We start from the raw sequence: 16,407 nt of genomic DNA, 5'->3' as shown, positions 1-16,407 counted from the left end.
TCCCACTGAATGGTGGAGGCAGGCCCATTGGGACAAATGGCTCACTTCCGTACCTAGAAGAAACATTAACTCAAGAGCTAATGATGAGAAAAGACAACTGTAATTGCAGCAGAATGAACAGTCTTGATCTATCTTTCAGCAGACACAGGCATGGTACAGAAAAAAATTGTTCCACTGACTGGCGTAGACATTTGCCCCTCTTCCCCCAGGGTATACAGACATAATTAACTTTGTGGTGCATCATAGATAAATCCAATACTAAAATCACCCATTGTACTTAGGCATTTTGCAGTTGGGTGTCCCTGCTCCCACTGCAATTGGTATTAAAGCTTGGATCTTTCTAAAATTTACATTTAATGGGGAAATACATTGTCTTGTATCTTACTGGACCATAAGGGAACCCGAATGCTCACACTCCAAAAATAAAACTTCTGTAATTCTTAAAAGCTGGTGATATTAATATAATGTCATCGTCTCTTTTTCTGGACAAACGTGGCTTCCTGCTTTTTGATTGACTTAGGTGATGCAAAGTATTAACATTTATTATGTTTTTGAATTCTTGAGGAATATTTAAATACAACGTAGGAAGACGATACTTTAAATAGAAAATATTGCAAATTTCATATAATTCATAATATTTGGCCTTGACAAATTAAAGAAATTCTTTTGTAGACTATAAAAAGTTGGGCATTTTGAAAACAAAACATACAAAATATTCAATGCACCAAAGATGAAATAAATATATGCAACTTCTGAAATAATTTCAACGTGCATAGAATATTTTCAACCAGGTTTGCAATGTTCCAATTTTGATTCTACGCATGTGTAAAAATATATTTTTTGTAAAGGTAGTGATACAGTAGACAGCAGAAGGCTTTAGAGAGCCTTTCTCTCTGCAACATGGTTATGGAGTCCTATTGATTCACTGCACAGAACATTATTGTTTTTTTCAAAACTTCCTTGCCACTTGAATACAGATATATCAGTGGGGAAATTAATCTCACACTCTTACTTGAGACATGGGATGTTGTCCTTTAATCCTTCTGATGTTAATGCATTTGCACTACCAGATAATGCAGAAGTCTTTGAAAAGGAAATTTGTGAAGAAGTATCAGTGATTGGCTGTACAGACTCAGGTTCAGGGGTAACAATATCTTCAACATCATACTGTAATCGTAGTTCCAGAGCCTAAAAACACAAAGATTTTAGTAAAATATTAAGCCCAATTTCTTGCTTTATCAATTAAACTTTTTTTTAACAAGTATACTTAAGCTGCAGTTTTCCCTTCAGTAATTTTCAGTTAAACATGGATGAGAGAACTGGCAGGAGGTTTGTTCTCAGGCCTCCTTATAAACACCACAGTGTGAGTAAACAAGGGACAAGTGCGAGAAACTGTCTGCCTCCAGCTGCCAAGTCTGCACAATACCATGGCTGAGTTGGCAATACTAGCAGAAGTCTGATCTTTCTCTAGATTTTGATGGGAGGAGTTGTGTTACACTGGCCTCATTATAATGAGATCTGAGGACCAATATCTGCTGAAATGTGAACTTCACCTCATTCTGTATCCCTGCACAGCCAAAAATAGCCAATTTGGAATTTCTAACACTACATATTTTCTCTCACTCTTCAAAATAAATGAATCGTTTTTACATGCAAAATTGAACGCATACTAAAGGGAGGATGATGGAACCATGGTTCAGCATAGTCAGGGACAGCATAAAAGCAAAAGAGAAAGCATATAATGTGGCAAAGGCTGTGGGAGGCCAGAGGATTGGGAAGCTTACAAAGACCAACAGAGGACAACAAAGAAAGAAATAAGGGGGGAGAAGATTAAATATGAGGGCTAGCTAGCCAGTAATACTAAGGTTACAAGAGTTTCTTTAGATATATAAAGGGCAAAAGATTGGCTCAAGTGGACAACAGGCCACTGGAAAATGATTCTAGAGAAACAGTAATGGGAAACAAAGAAATGACACAGAAACTGAATAAGTACAGTGCGTCAGTCTTCACATTGGAAGACACGACTAATATTAGAAAAATTCAAGACAGTCAGGGGGGCAGAGAGGATTTCAGTGGCCACCACCAAGGAGTAGATGTTAGAAAAACCGAAAGGTCTGAAAGTGAATAAATCACCTGGACCAGATGGGCTACACCCTACAGTTCTGAAGGAGATAGCTGAAGAGATATTGGAGGCTTTAGTAGTGATCTTTCAGGTATCATTGGAGTCAGGGAGGGTCCCAGAGGACTGGAAAACCCCTAATATAACTCCTCTTTTTAAGAAGGGAGTAAGGCAAAAGACAGGAAATTATAGACTGATTAGCCTGACCGTTGTCATTGGTAAGATTTTGGAGTCCATTGTGAAGGATGAAATTTCTGAATACTTGGGTGTGCAAGGTAAAATAGGATAAAGTCAGCATGGTTTCATCAAGGGGATGTAATGCCTGACAAATCTATTAGAATTCTTTGAGGAAGTAATGATCAGGTTAGACCAAGGAGAACCTACGGATATTATCTATCTAGATTTCCAGAAGGCCTTTGATAAAGTGCCGTACAGGAGGCTGCTGAGTAAGAGAGGCGCCCATAGTGTTATAGGTAAGGTACTAGCATGAATAGAAGATTAGCTGTCTGGAAGAAGACAGAGAGTGGGTATAAAAGGGTCTTTCTCAGGATGAAAGCCAGTGACCAGTGGTGTTCCACAAGGGTCAATGTTGGGACCACTTTATATATTAATGATTTGAAGGAATGTCATGAGGGCATTCTGGCTAAGTTTGCAGATGATACAAAGATAGGTAGAGAGGCAGATAGTATGGAAGAGACAGGGATGTCGTAGAAAGATTTAGACAGGTTAGGAAGGTGGGCAATGAAGTGGCAGATGAAATACAATGTGGAAAAGTATGAGGTCATGGACTTTTGTAGCAAGAATAGAGGCATGGACTATTTTCTAAATGGGGAGAAAATTCAGAAATCTGAAGTGCAAAGGTCCTGGTCAAAGTTTCTCTTAAAGTAACTTGCAGGCTGAGTTGGTAGTTAGGAGGGCAAATACAATGTTGTCATTCATCTTGCGAGGACTAGAATATAAAAGCAGGGATATACTTCTGAGGCTTTATAAGGCTTTGGTCAGACCACATTTAGAGTATTGTGAGCAAGTTTGGGCCCCATACTTCAGGAAGGATGTGTTGGCCCTGCAGTGAGTCCTGAGGAGGTTCACCATCACAGGAATGATAGGCTTAACATATGGGGAACGTTTCAGGACTCTGGGATTATATTCGATGGAGTGTATAAGGATGATATCTGATTGAAACTTACAGAATACTGAATGGCCGGGGCAGAGTGGACGTTGGGAAGACTCTTTGGAACGGAGATAAGGAGAAACTTCTTTAGCCAGAGTGTGGTGAATCTATGGAATTCATTGTCTCCAGACTGTGGAGGCCAGGTCATTGTGTATATTTAAAACAGAGTTGGACAAGTTCTTGATTGCCAAGAGGATCAAAAGTTACGGGGAGAAAGAGGATCAAAAGTTATGGGGAGAAAGTGGGAAAATGGGGTTGAAAACCTTATTAGCCATGATTGAATGGCGAAACAGACTTGATGGGCTGAATGGCCTAATTTCTGCTGCTATGTCTTATGGTCTTATAGTCTAATTTTTAAATGCATGGTAACTGTGGGTGCTCTAGCAACAGATAATACTTCTGCACCTCTCGGCTCTCTCAGAAATTTCAATTTTCCACGGTTGTTGCCAGGCAATATAATGGCAAATAAGGCTTCTGCAGGCAATACATAAATAGTTAACAAGAAGTTAATTTAATAAAATACTGAAAATGCAGGGAAATACTCAGCTGTGCAGGAGAGACAGAGTTAATGTTGTTGGTTTATAATCAACTAATCTGGTTATCAAAACTGGAAAAAGATAATGATAACAGATTTTAAGCAAGTATAGACACTGGGAAAGGAGAGATAGGGTGAAGAACAAAAGGGAACATATGTAATTGGGTGAGTGTGGGAGATAATAAAGGACAAAATGAATTATGGTGAAAGGCAACAGGAACTGGTAATAAGAATAGAAAATACTGGAAATACTCAGCCGGTCAAGCAACATCTGTGCAGAGAGAAACAGAGTTAGTGTTTCAAGGTGATGGAAAATATTAGAACAGAGAAAGTTAATGTAATAAAATACCTCAACATATTTAATAAAAAGTGTTGAAAAAAAACAAAAGCTCATCAATAAGAGACACAGAAAGCCAAAAGCAAATATTGACAATAGAGGAGTGAAAAACACATGACATTTATGCACAGAAAATCTTGCAAAATAAGAAAAGAACTTGAAAGTGAAGTAGATATGGAACAAAAAACAAAATACAAACAAAAAATGACACATTCATTTGTCATAACAAGTAAAAAAGGTTTGCATTGTTCAGTCACCGATGTATTCAAACAAAAGATTTTGGAACTAAGTATCAACCTATCTCCCTATCCAGTAGACACTGTACACTGATAGATGCACTCCTTATTGCATGTTCTCACTGCTGTGCTGGAAATGGAGGGTGTAGCTAAGATTTGTAGTAACCAAGGTCAGTGCTAAGATCAGAGAATTGCAAAAGAAACAAGCACTGTCTGAACAAAAGATACTGTCCAGAAACTTGTTCAGCTTCACTAGAAATGTAAAAAATACTGATAATAGCTTATGTTCATGTAGACTGTTTAAGGCAGAAATAACATCCCAAGGTAAGGTGCAAATTGTGAAAATAAAGGACAGAGTAATCAGAACAGATTAGAGGGTGAAGTTAAAGTAAAAATTCACACACCAACACTTGTTGAACTGTAACCTGGTGTTGTGTGAATTTTTAACTTTGTCCACCCCAGTCCAAGACCAGCACCTCAACATCGAAGTTAAAGTAGCAAGCAACTGGCAGATTGAGGTCATACCTACAGTCAGAAGAGAAATTTCCAGGAAGTCACCTAATCTGTAAATGATCTTCTCAGTTTATTAGTGAACACATGCCAGCAGATAAAATGGTGAACTTGAGTAGAAGCACTGAATTGCTGACTGTCATGTAAGGCATGTTTTAAGGCCCAAGGTAGTGGTGTAATATAATATAGGGAGCCTGGTTCACACAGGACCATAGGCATCTCTTTCCATTGGGGAGAAATAATTATTTATGTATGTGATGTAAGCTGTATGATTTACATATAACATTTAATGTTATTAGTGAGATTGAGTTTCTGTTTTTTGTGTTAGTGGTGAGTTTTCTGTGTTTCTGAAGTTAACAAATAACTTGTAAATATTTATGTAGCTCTGGTGAATTTTTTAAAAACAGATTTTGAAGCCTGACTTTAGTGGGCTTTTTGCAACAGACTTACGTTTATTTAGATTGTCTGCAACCCAGCATGATTAAGAATGGAGCCTCAAGATTTGTGGGTAAGTTCTTAAACTTGGTTCTTTTTTGAAGGTTGAAGGGAAACATTCATAGTTGAGCGAGAAAGATTTAGTTTCACTTTTGACATTGAGTGGGGCAATCATGTGAAGTTCTTGAAATAGGATGGCTATGTAGAAAAGTTCTTCTGAGAACGGAAGGATGTATTGGGAAATAGGTTACCTTTGAGTGAGGAATTGGTATTAGGCTCAGACCAGAAGAATTGGGATAGAGCTGTAAAGAGATAATTTAAAGCTCAGACAATTTAAGATTGTCCTCGAAAGAAGCTTTTATAGTTCCAGTTTAAACAGTGAAGTCACAGGTGATTAAAACCTATAGAGGTGTTAGAGGCAGGGCCACTAGTGCGAGTTGAGAGTACTGTATGAGTGCTGCTTTGCATATTGTATGAGTGGTATTTTGAGTACTACACAAAGCTATATATTTCCTTTTCAATTTATAAAACAATATTTTGGGATTAATGGGATTGTACTTCTACTGTGTATTTAAAATTGTTTGAATTGATACAAAAATGGTTAGTTTCATTTCTTTTGTTATAAACTTGCGAGCTTATGTTCCAATGAGAGATTACTATGTTAAAACAAAACCAAATAAAAAGAAAAATCTACCAAGCCAGGTTCCTGTCATGGATCTGACTTGTCCGTCAATAACATCAGCTGGGATTATAACAATAGCATGAGGATAACCATCCCACAAGTGTAAAGTGAAGAAACAGCCCTCTATGCACTTTCACAGCTGGGACAGGGATTGCACCCGTTCTGTTAGCTTTATTCTGCACTACACTTTAATTATCTAGCCAATTGAGTTAAAGATCCATGGATAGAGGCGCAGGCACAGATAAAATGTTGCATCGCCTATGTTTGCAGGGGAAGAAGTCAGGATAAGAAGTCTTGGAAATAGAGTGTTCGAAGAATGGACATGATATTGTAGAGGGACCAGGGTCTCTGAAAAGCAGGAAGGAGAAAATATCTCTCTGCCTTCCCGTAATGACTTATATCCTTTAGTCTTTCTGATACTTCTACACTACCTCATTGTTGCCTTCTGATTTGCATAAAATATATCTACAATGTGTAGTATTAAAAGTATAACTGAGATCGATATACATCATTAATATTAAGCCATTTTCAGCTGTCTGGAAAATAGAAAAAATGTAACAATAGATACTGTTATCTAGCTCCCCATTCATCAAATGTCACCTAATTAAATAAAATTCACTTTTGGACTAATTGAATATAGTGATATATATGACTTCAAATAATTTGTATTTAGTAATTATCAGCTATAATTTACATCTGTTCATTAACACTCATTTTTAATTTAAATTTGCAAATGCATAAAAATTACAGGAAAACTAAAGTTGTATCTTATGAAAGTAGTATTTTTGTCTGTGGCAACAAAATAGAAGGATGAATAATACGTCTGTAACTTAGAGACTCACCACTAACTCAACAGTAATTTCATGTTTGCTGAATCGGTAAACAATCACATGTGCTGAAATGCCTGCGACACAGAACATTCTGCTCTCTGGACACCAACTGATCATTTGTATAGCATACGGATCCTCTTCTACAATCTCTGCAATCTGCTTTGCATCTTTCACTTTCTGCTTTTCAAATACTTTGGAGGTTTTCAGCTTGTATAATACTTGAAGAGTAACTAACAAAACACAGACAAAAATAATCAGATTAGTTATAAAAACAGCAGCAATAGTGAAACAAACAGTTAGTAAGTCAAAGACAAATTGTATTTAATACTCATTGGTAAAAAATAAGTATTTTCTTGTCAACCTTCTATTAAGGTTTTATATCACTGAACTAGATTTTCCTCAGAGAAGTAGAAAATAGGAGGTGGGAGTATTTTCAAATCAAAAACCCACTCATGGTACAAAACTCATTAAGCTAAGATTTTTATCCAGATGAGTTCTTAATTGGCATTGTTTCTTATCCAATCAAGGACAGTAGCAGGTTCTGAAATCTGAAGGAGCAGTCATAGACCTTCCACTAGCATTGGAGAAACATTCAGCTGCAATACAAAGTAAGTAACTTTCAGTCAGTTTTAAAAATTATTAATAAATAGTTATTTAAAAAATACCAAAGGTGCTGTGGTATGGGCTTTTGTCTCCACCAGGATATTTGTACCTAAATAGGGAATATTCATGTTAGCTCCTGTAACATAAGAACTAGACATGGATCATGTCGTAACAGACATTTACCACAGCTCTTGCTATACATGCATACTACGGTCACAGGCACTTTATTGACTGGGTAGATACTAGGTTATTTGGTCATGAGCAGCAGCACTCTTCCATCAGCAAGTCATGCTACAAGTGGCCCCAGTTAAAGTGGAATCAGAGACATTGAAAACCTTTGGTCATATGCTATGATAGAGCAATGATATTGTGAGCACGTCCCTTAAAGGCATACTGTATACTTGCTGTAAGTTGGAAGACAACATTTCCATTTTTCCAAATAAAAATGAAATCTTAAACAGATATACACAGTTTTACGTTCAATAATTACACAAACAGGTAAAATAGTTTTTACATTTGATCTAGGGATTGTAGATTAGTCTGGAGAGATAAACATTGTGCTTGATTGCTCTTGGCTGACAACTTGGTTGTCATCACTCAACTTCATTATACAATCATTGTTAGTGCTTTTCTCCTCACTAGCTTTGTGCATCATTAGTGTATCACTATTATAAGTATATCTCAAGAGGGTTGGAATATAAAAGCAGAGATGTACTACTAAGACTTTATAAAGCTCTGGTTAGGCCCCATTTGGAGTACTGTGTCCAGTTTTGGTCCCCACACCTCAGGAAGGACATACTGGCACTGGAACGTGTCCAGCGGAGATTCACACGGATGATCCCTGGAATGACAGGTCTAGCATATGAGGAACGGCTGAGGATACTGGGATTGTATTCGTTGGAGTTTAGAAGATTAAGGGGAGATCTAATAGAGACGTACAAAATAATACATGGCTTTGAAAAGGTGGATGCTAGAAAATTGTTTCTGTTAGGCGAGGAGACTAGGACCCGTGGACACAGCCTTAGAATTAGAGGGGGTCATTTCAGAACGGAAATGCGGAGACATTTCTTCAGCCAGAGAGTGGTGGGCCTGTGGAATTCATTGCCACGGAGTGCAGTGGAAGCCGGGATGCTAAATGTCTTCAAGGCCGAGATTGATAGGTTCTTGTTGTCTAGAGGAATTAAGGGCTACAGGGAGAACGCTGGCAAGTGGAGCTGAAATGCGCATCAGCCATGATTGAATGGCGGAGTGGACTCGATGGGCCAAATGGCCTTACTTCCACTCCTATGTCTTATGGTCTTATGGTCTTATTTTTCCCCTGACTACCATCCCTGGCATAATATCAGTTTAAATGTTAACATGACATACTTGCTGATACTTTTCCTGCCTGGAGTACTCAATACATTATTCAGATCATTGAATTAAATTTTCATTTGATAAGGTTCAGTCAACTTGCTTTTAATTATTGCTCAGGGACAGGTAGAAACACTAATATCTTGTTTCAGGGATAAAATTTCAAACCTTGGTCTTTTGATCTGCTCTAATTTTCATTGAGCTAGATTTTAATTCTAATACCAAGCTATTTGATTACAAACAGCAGCAGGCTTCCATCAGTGTGTCACACTTCAACTGACCCCATAAGCCCTTCTTCAGGAATGCCCGAAACGTCGATTCTCCTTCTCCTTTGATGCTGCCTGACCTGCTGCGCTTTTCCAGCAACACATTTTTAAGCTCTGATCGCCAGCATCTGCAGTCCTCACTTTCTCCCAGGTAAGGTAGAGTTTGGAACTGTTATACCCTTAGGTAACATAGTACAATAATGTTATAAGCCTGTCCATTAAGGGTATACTGCATACAATTTGTGAAACATTACTCCAGAATTGTGGAGACCGTACATTTGGGGTGAACGCCTCCATTCAATGCAGTCTTTAGTTTGATTTGATTTGATTTATTGTAGTCACATGTACCTAAAGTACAGTGAAAAGATTTGCTTTGCGAGCAGTACAGGTGGATCATAGCAAACAAGGACATATGGATCATAGGAAGCTTAGACAGAATGAGGCACACAGGTTACAACTGCACAGAAGGCGCACAAAGCAAAATCAACATTAGAAAGATCAACGCTACTTTATGTTAGATAGTCCTTTCATCTGTCTAATAATGGTAGGGAAGAAGCTGTTCTTGAATGTGTTGTCACACAGGTAGGCATGGGAGGGCGAGAAGGCCTGTAGCAGTTGTTATGAAGGTATAGAGGTATACTGTACTTTTAAGAGAGTTGAAGGACTTAGCAAGCACACAGAGTGCTGGAGAATTTACAACGTAACACTTGGTCCAGCAGCTAGCAGTACCTGAGTTGCTATGAGACAGAAACAAATTCAAATTCGGCCAATCAGTTTAAATTATGCCCCAAGATACAAATTTGAATTTGGTATTTTGACAATATTAAAACCAATGAAACAATCTGATGCTTTGGGGTATACGACTGGGAAAATGGAATGGTTTGAGGAGAACTGCTAAGCCACCAACACATGCAGAATAGCTCTCTTAAAGGTACCTTTTTCTATCAATGACCAGTGAAACAGAAACCCTAAGAAGAAGAAAGAAGACTGAGGAAGCTACAAAGAGAAGATTCGACAGCTGGCAGGTTGTGATACTTGAATTTTTTGATAAATCTTAATCAGGCGTTTTATCAGACCTGTACTATAGAAGGGAAAGTAAAAGATAGGTTAGAGAAATGAGTTATAAATAGTTGTTAGTTAATTATTCTCTGTTAGACTTTAAAACAAAATAAAGTTGTTAATTTATACTTTAAACAGTGACCTTTGGGATAGTTCTTGGCCTCTCAAATTTTCTCAGATTACCGCATGGGGATAAATCTTTTCCGTGTTGCTGGTTTAAATTAGCAGAGTGAGTTTACCCCGTGTCATAACAATTTGAGTGCTTTCGTCCAAGATGTGAACTGGTTTAGACAGATTTGAATAGATTTGGGGTACAAAAAAAATCCCAGCAGATTTAAACACTTGCAGGATAGTATCCTACATCTTTAAATAAAGCGTAGGTGAGACAATTTGGTTTATTTTCATGACTTGTGGTTGATTTAAATTAGAATTAAAAGAAATTATTCTTAAAATTGCTAAAGAGGTTCTGGGATTTGAAGATGATTCTCAAATTTGCCAAGAAATGTTAGAAGGAAAGAAAAAGGCCATACTTTTAGAATTAGCAAGGAAGTTAGATTTGGGTTTAACCAAAGACAAAATTAAAGCTGAAATTGTCAGGGAGATACTCAAATACCTAGGTATGTCAGAGAAATAGACAAGTGTAGTAGAGGGAGAAAAACTTAAATTACAATTGAGGAGAATGGAGTTAGAGGATAAACAAAGAGAGATAGGGAGAGAGAAAGAGAGAGAGGATAGAGAGAGAGGAAAAAGAGAGAGAGAAGAAAGAGGGAAAGAAGAAAGGGAGAGATAAAAAAAGAGAGAAGAAAGGGAGCGACTAAAAGAGAGAGAATTTGAACTTGAGAACTTGCAACTTAGTCAGCAAAGTCAAGTTAACAGGATGGAAATTTAAGGAGAAGGTAGTGATATGTACAAACATGTCAAAACCTGAAGCCTTCTTTACTTGATCGGAAAAATTGATGAGGCAGATGGAGTGGTTCAAGGATTTATGGGTAATGCTAGTTTAGACTAAATTGGTAGGCAGAGCTAGTGAGGTATTTGCTGTGTTGCCAGATGAGGGGTCAAGAGATTATGAAGAGGTTAAACAGGCTATTTTAAGTGCTAATGAATTGGTACCAGAAGCATATAGACAGCAGTTCAGAAATACAAAGAAGGAACCAGGTCAGACCTATGTTGAGTTTGAAAGAATTAAAAATAGTCATTTTGATAGATGGGTGCTTGCTTTAAAAATAGATAAGATCTTTGCGGCTCGAAGAAAGATTATTCTGTTAGCGGAGTTTAAAAACTCACTTCCAGAGATGGTAAAAATTCACACGGAGGAACATAAAGTTCAGGAAATGAGAAGGGCAGCAGAACTAGCAGGTGAATACATGTTGATGCATAAGACAAGCTTACTGCCAGAAATTTGTCCTGTGAGGGATAGACATTGGGAGTAGAGGAGATCTTATACTATGAAAAAAAAGAGAACATTGGTAAGAGTTTAACATAGGTTGAAGAAGCCCAAGAGGGTGGAAAGGAGGTTAAAAGACTCAGGTGTTTTGACTGTAATGGAGTGGGACACAGAAAAATTACAGTGCTGGTGATTTCAGAAGGGCACTGGGAAAAGGTGTTTTCACTGCCAGAAAGTGGGACACATAAAGTCACAGTGCTGGTTGTTAAAGAAAAGCATTGTGGGAAAAGCTGTGTAAAAGAAGCTAAGTCATTGGCATTAGTGAAGGTAGAATAGGGGACTCCCAAGAAGAGCCGAGGAGTTGCATGAGAGTGCACAGCTTAGGTAGGGGCTGGGTATGGAGTCAGTACCTGATCTCTATAAAGCATTCACCCTTGTGGGTAAAGTTTACTCAGAAAGAACAGGGGTGAAGGACAAGAAGTTATAATTTTGAGAGACAAGGATCTAACCAGTTGCTGATAGTGAGAGATGAGCAAATATGCATGCTTTCTGATCTGTTACCCGAGAGTATGGTAATTTGTGGGATAGATGGACAGAAATTTAGCATTCTCAGGTTGCACTGCCAACTCAGGACTGGGGAAGTAACGGTGGCAGTGATTGACTGAATGTCAGTTCCAGGATTTCAGTTTGTTCTTTGGAATGATTTGGCAGGATCCAAGGTGGGAGTGACACCCTTGTAGTAGAAAAGCCCAAGGAAGATCAAGAAATTGAGAAGTTAAAACAGAAATATCCTGGTATTTTCCCAGACTGTGTAGTAACCAGATCCCACTATCATAAGCCACAGCATGAAACAATAAGTAAAGAGAACGATGAAGGAGTTGAGGTTCAGTTAGCGGACACCTTGTTTGACATAACGGTGCAGGAAAAACCTGAACAGGCGGAGGGTCAGACAGAAGTGTTTAGTCCTGAAAGGTTAAGGGACTTGCAACAGCAAGACAAGACAATAAAAGGTATACATGTGGATGCGTACTCTGAAAAGGAGGCAGAGAATATTCCGAAGGGTTATTACCTGAAAGATAGAATCCTAAAACATAAATGGAGACCGCAGCAGGTTAGTGCAGAGGAGAAGTGCTGAAATGCACCAGATTGTGTTGCCAGTAGCATACAGGCAGGTGGTGTCATGGGTAGAATGACCTGTAGGAGATCACCTAGGGGTATGAAAAACTCAGGCTAAGGTACAAAGACATTTTCATTGGCCTGGAATGCACAAGGATGTGGTTAACTTTTGCCGTACATGTCATACATGCCAAATGGAAGATAAGCAACAGGTAGTAATAAAACCAGCACATTTGTTGCCAGTTCCCGCACTTGAAGAACCTTTCACGCAGGTTATAATTGATTGTGTAGGTCCCTCCCGAGAACTAAAAGTGGGAACTAGTACTTACTTGTTAACCATAATGGATGTGTCTATCAGATTTTCGGAGACATATCTATTATGGAGTATCAAGGCAAAAAAGGTAGTAGAGGAGTTAGGAGCTTTCATCACATGGTATGGGTTACCCAAAGAGATTCAGTTGGACCAAGGGTCAAATTTTACTGCTAGGCTATTTAAGGAGGTTATGGATAGCTTAGTTTTGCAGCACTTTAAATCCAGCGCATGTCATCCTGAATCCCAGGGAGCTTCAGAAAGATGGCATTAGACCTTGAAGTCCATGTTGATAGCATACTGTCAGGATTACATCAATGATTGGGATAAAGGTATCCCATTCGTATTGTTTGCCATTAGAGATGCCCCAAATGAATCTACTCAGTTTACTCCCTTCGAATTAATATTCGGTCATGAAGTGAGAGGCCCTTTGAAATTAATTAAAGAAAAGTTGTCAGGACTAAAGTCGGAGATCTCACACTTATGTTATGTATTGGAGGTGAGGGAGAGACTAAATCAAGTAGGTGAGCTAGCTAAACAGCACCTAAAGAGGGCACAGTATAGAATGAAACAGGTGGCAGATAAAAGCTCTGAGACTCGAACATTTTCCTGAGGGGATAACATGTTACTACTGTTACCAGTGACAGGGGATCCCTTCAAAGCCAGGTTTAGTGGTCGCTATCAAATTGAGAAAACGTTAAGTCAGGTGAACTATCTAGTAAAGATACCAAATAGAAAAGAAAGGTATGTCATATGAATATGTTGAAACTGTACTATACTGGAGAGAAAGAACTGGATAAATGGGTGTTAGTTACTGTCAAGCAGAATGACGAATCAAATCCAGATGATGTGGAATTTGACGTGCCTCAAACTAGATTAAAAAATGAAGAAGTCCTTGAGGAGTGGGATAGGTTAGTAAGCTATCTGTCTCAGGAGCATAAAACGCAGTTGAAAGATTTGTTACTGCAGTATAAGGACATACGTAAGAATCAGACGGGGAGGACTAATGCTATTATACATGATGTAGACATAGGAAATACTGTTCCAATAAAACAAAACCTCTATTGACTTAATCCTTTCAAAGCCAGACAGGTCCAGAAGGAGGTGGAAGACTTCTCGACAAGCACATCATCGAACGAAGCCACACCGAGTGGAGTTTGCCGATCATCTTAGTTCACTAACTGGACGCAACTCAACAATCCTGCATGGATTATCGGAAAGTCAACGTCATTACAAAATCAGACTCATATCCAATTCCTAGATTGACTACTGTGTCAAGAAAGTTGGACAAGGTAGTTATATCACCAAGTTGGATTCATTGCGTGGTTACTGGCAGGTATCTTTATCGGAGACGGTGAAATAAATTTCTGCGTTTCAACCCCAAATGAGCTATATCAGTTTAAAGTGATGCGCTTTGGAATGAACAACGCACTTGCCACATTCCAAAGCCCTGCAGTCTATTTGGATGATGTAGTGTTCTTTAGTAATTTCTAGAAAGATCACATGGTGCAATTGGCAGAGCTTTTTGAATGACTAAGCTTTGAATGAATAAACAAAACTGAATTCGTGAAAGCAGAGGTGCTGTTCTTGGGACATAACATTGGTCATGGAAGGTTGACTCCACGGAACACAAGATGAAAGCAATCGAGGAATGTCCACAATCAATCTTGAAGAAAGAGATGCTTTGATTCTTACGAGTCAGTGTTGTCAGCAGTGTAGTGGCACTGTTAAATAATTTGCTGAAGAAGAACACAATGTTTCGGTGGACAGAACAATGTCAGGAGACATTCGATCATTTGAAAGCAATATTAATCACCAAACCAGTTTTAGCTACACCAAACCTTTCAAAATGTTTTAAAGTTGCCATTGATGCTAGTAACATAGGACTTGGAGCTGTACCGCTACAGGAAGATGAGGATGGGACTGAACTGCCAGTCGGTTACTTTTCGAAGAAACTCAACATCCACCAGAGGAAATACTCCATGATCGAAAAAGAACTATCGAGTTCGGTACTGGCCTTATAACATCTTAATGTGTATGTCAAGAACAATGTGTCGGATACGATTGTATACATGAATCACAATCCCCTTACCTTCTTAGAACACTTTAAAGACAAGAATATGAGACTATTCCGTTGGATTCTTATGTTACAGACTTTCAATTTAAAAATTGTACATGTAGCGAGTCGTAAAAATATAATTGCAGATGTGTTATTGCGGATTTAACTGATAAATTTTAGATGACAGTTGTATTTATCCAAAGTTACATATATATGAGAAGACATTAAGATGAACTTTGATTAAAGTTATCTGTACATTATGGTAACGTGTTTAAAGAATAGAGAAAACATGAAGCCATCTTTTCATTATGATGGTTCATTTGTTCTTAAGGTGGGAGGTGTTATGAAGGTATAGCAATATACTGTATATTTAAGAGAGTTGAAGGACTTAGCAAACACACAGATTGCTGGAGAATTTACAATGTAACATTTGTTTCAGCAGCTAGCAGTACCTGGGTTGCTATGAGACAAAATCAAATCCAAATTCGGCTAATCAGTTTAAGTTATGTCCCAAGATACTAAACTCCTATCAATTTTGAATTTGGTATTTTGACAATATTAAAACCAATGAAATGATCCAATGCTTTAGGGTATAAGACAAGAAAAATTGAACAGTTGGAGAACTGCCAAGCCACCAACACTTGCAGACTACCTACACAACAGCGTTCTTAAAGGTACCTTTATCTATCAAAGACCTGTGAAACAGAAACCCTCAGCAGAAGAAAAAAGACAGTCAAAGATACAAAGAGAAGATTTGACAGCTGGCTAGTTTTTATATTTGAATTTTTTGGTAAATCTTAATCGGGCGTTTTATCAGACCAGTAATATAGAAGGGAAAGTAAAAGATAGGTTAGAGAAAGGAGTTGTAAATAGTTGTTAGTTAATTATTCTTCGTTAGACTTAAAAAAAAAACAGTTGTTAACTTTTACTTTAAATAGTGACCTTTGGGTTAGTTCTTGCCTCTCCAACTTTCACAGATTACCATTCGGGGTAAATCCTTTCTGTGCTGCTAGCTTAAATTAGCAGGGTGAGTTTTCCCCATGCCATAACACAGTACCAGTACTACACCTGCCACTAGATTCCTGCCTTTGCACAATAAAAACTTGTTCTTTCTGTGTCAAGTTGACCTTTATCTACATTTAACATGGTTTGTCACAAGTCCCTACTCAGGCCCTGAATCTGCTTTGGCCAAGATTGAGCAATTTGGTCTCATCATTTTTGTGTCCCATCCATCCCTATTCTTGATCTTAATGTGCTTGAAAATTCTGGCTTTGATCTTCGTATAAACATTGTATTCTTTATGTTAGCTTCCTGAGAAGGCTCTTTGCAATTTTGATGACAAAAGACAATTTGATGGTAACTACTGTAAGTATTGGCAATAAGACACTAATGACAAAAA

General features: G+C 38.1%; 1 protein-coding gene across 1 annotated transcript in view; it reads right to left on the bottom strand.

Annotated features, from left to right (window-relative positions):
• LOC140486319 (syntaxin-binding protein 5-like) overlaps nucleotides 1–16,407 on the bottom strand; it is a 549,610-nt gene that overhangs the window by 190,148 nt on the left and 343,055 nt on the right. The window contains exons 15-16 of the mRNA XM_072585292.1: nucleotides 6,868–7,085; nucleotides 1,013–1,188 (exon numbers count right to left, since the gene is read on the bottom strand). Coding sequence (XP_072441393.1) covers nucleotides 1,013–1,188; nucleotides 6,868–7,085 — 394 coding nt within the window. The remainder of the gene's footprint in view (nucleotides 1–1,012; nucleotides 1,189–6,867; nucleotides 7,086–16,407) is intronic.

Source organism: Chiloscyllium punctatum, chromosome 15 (genome assembly GCF_047496795.1).
Source record: "Chiloscyllium punctatum isolate Juve2018m chromosome 15, sChiPun1.3, whole genome shotgun sequence".
Lineage (NCBI taxonomy): Eukaryota > Metazoa > Chordata > Chondrichthyes > Orectolobiformes > Hemiscylliidae > Chiloscyllium > Chiloscyllium punctatum.
This window is presented reverse-complemented; position numbering and strand designations above follow the sequence as displayed.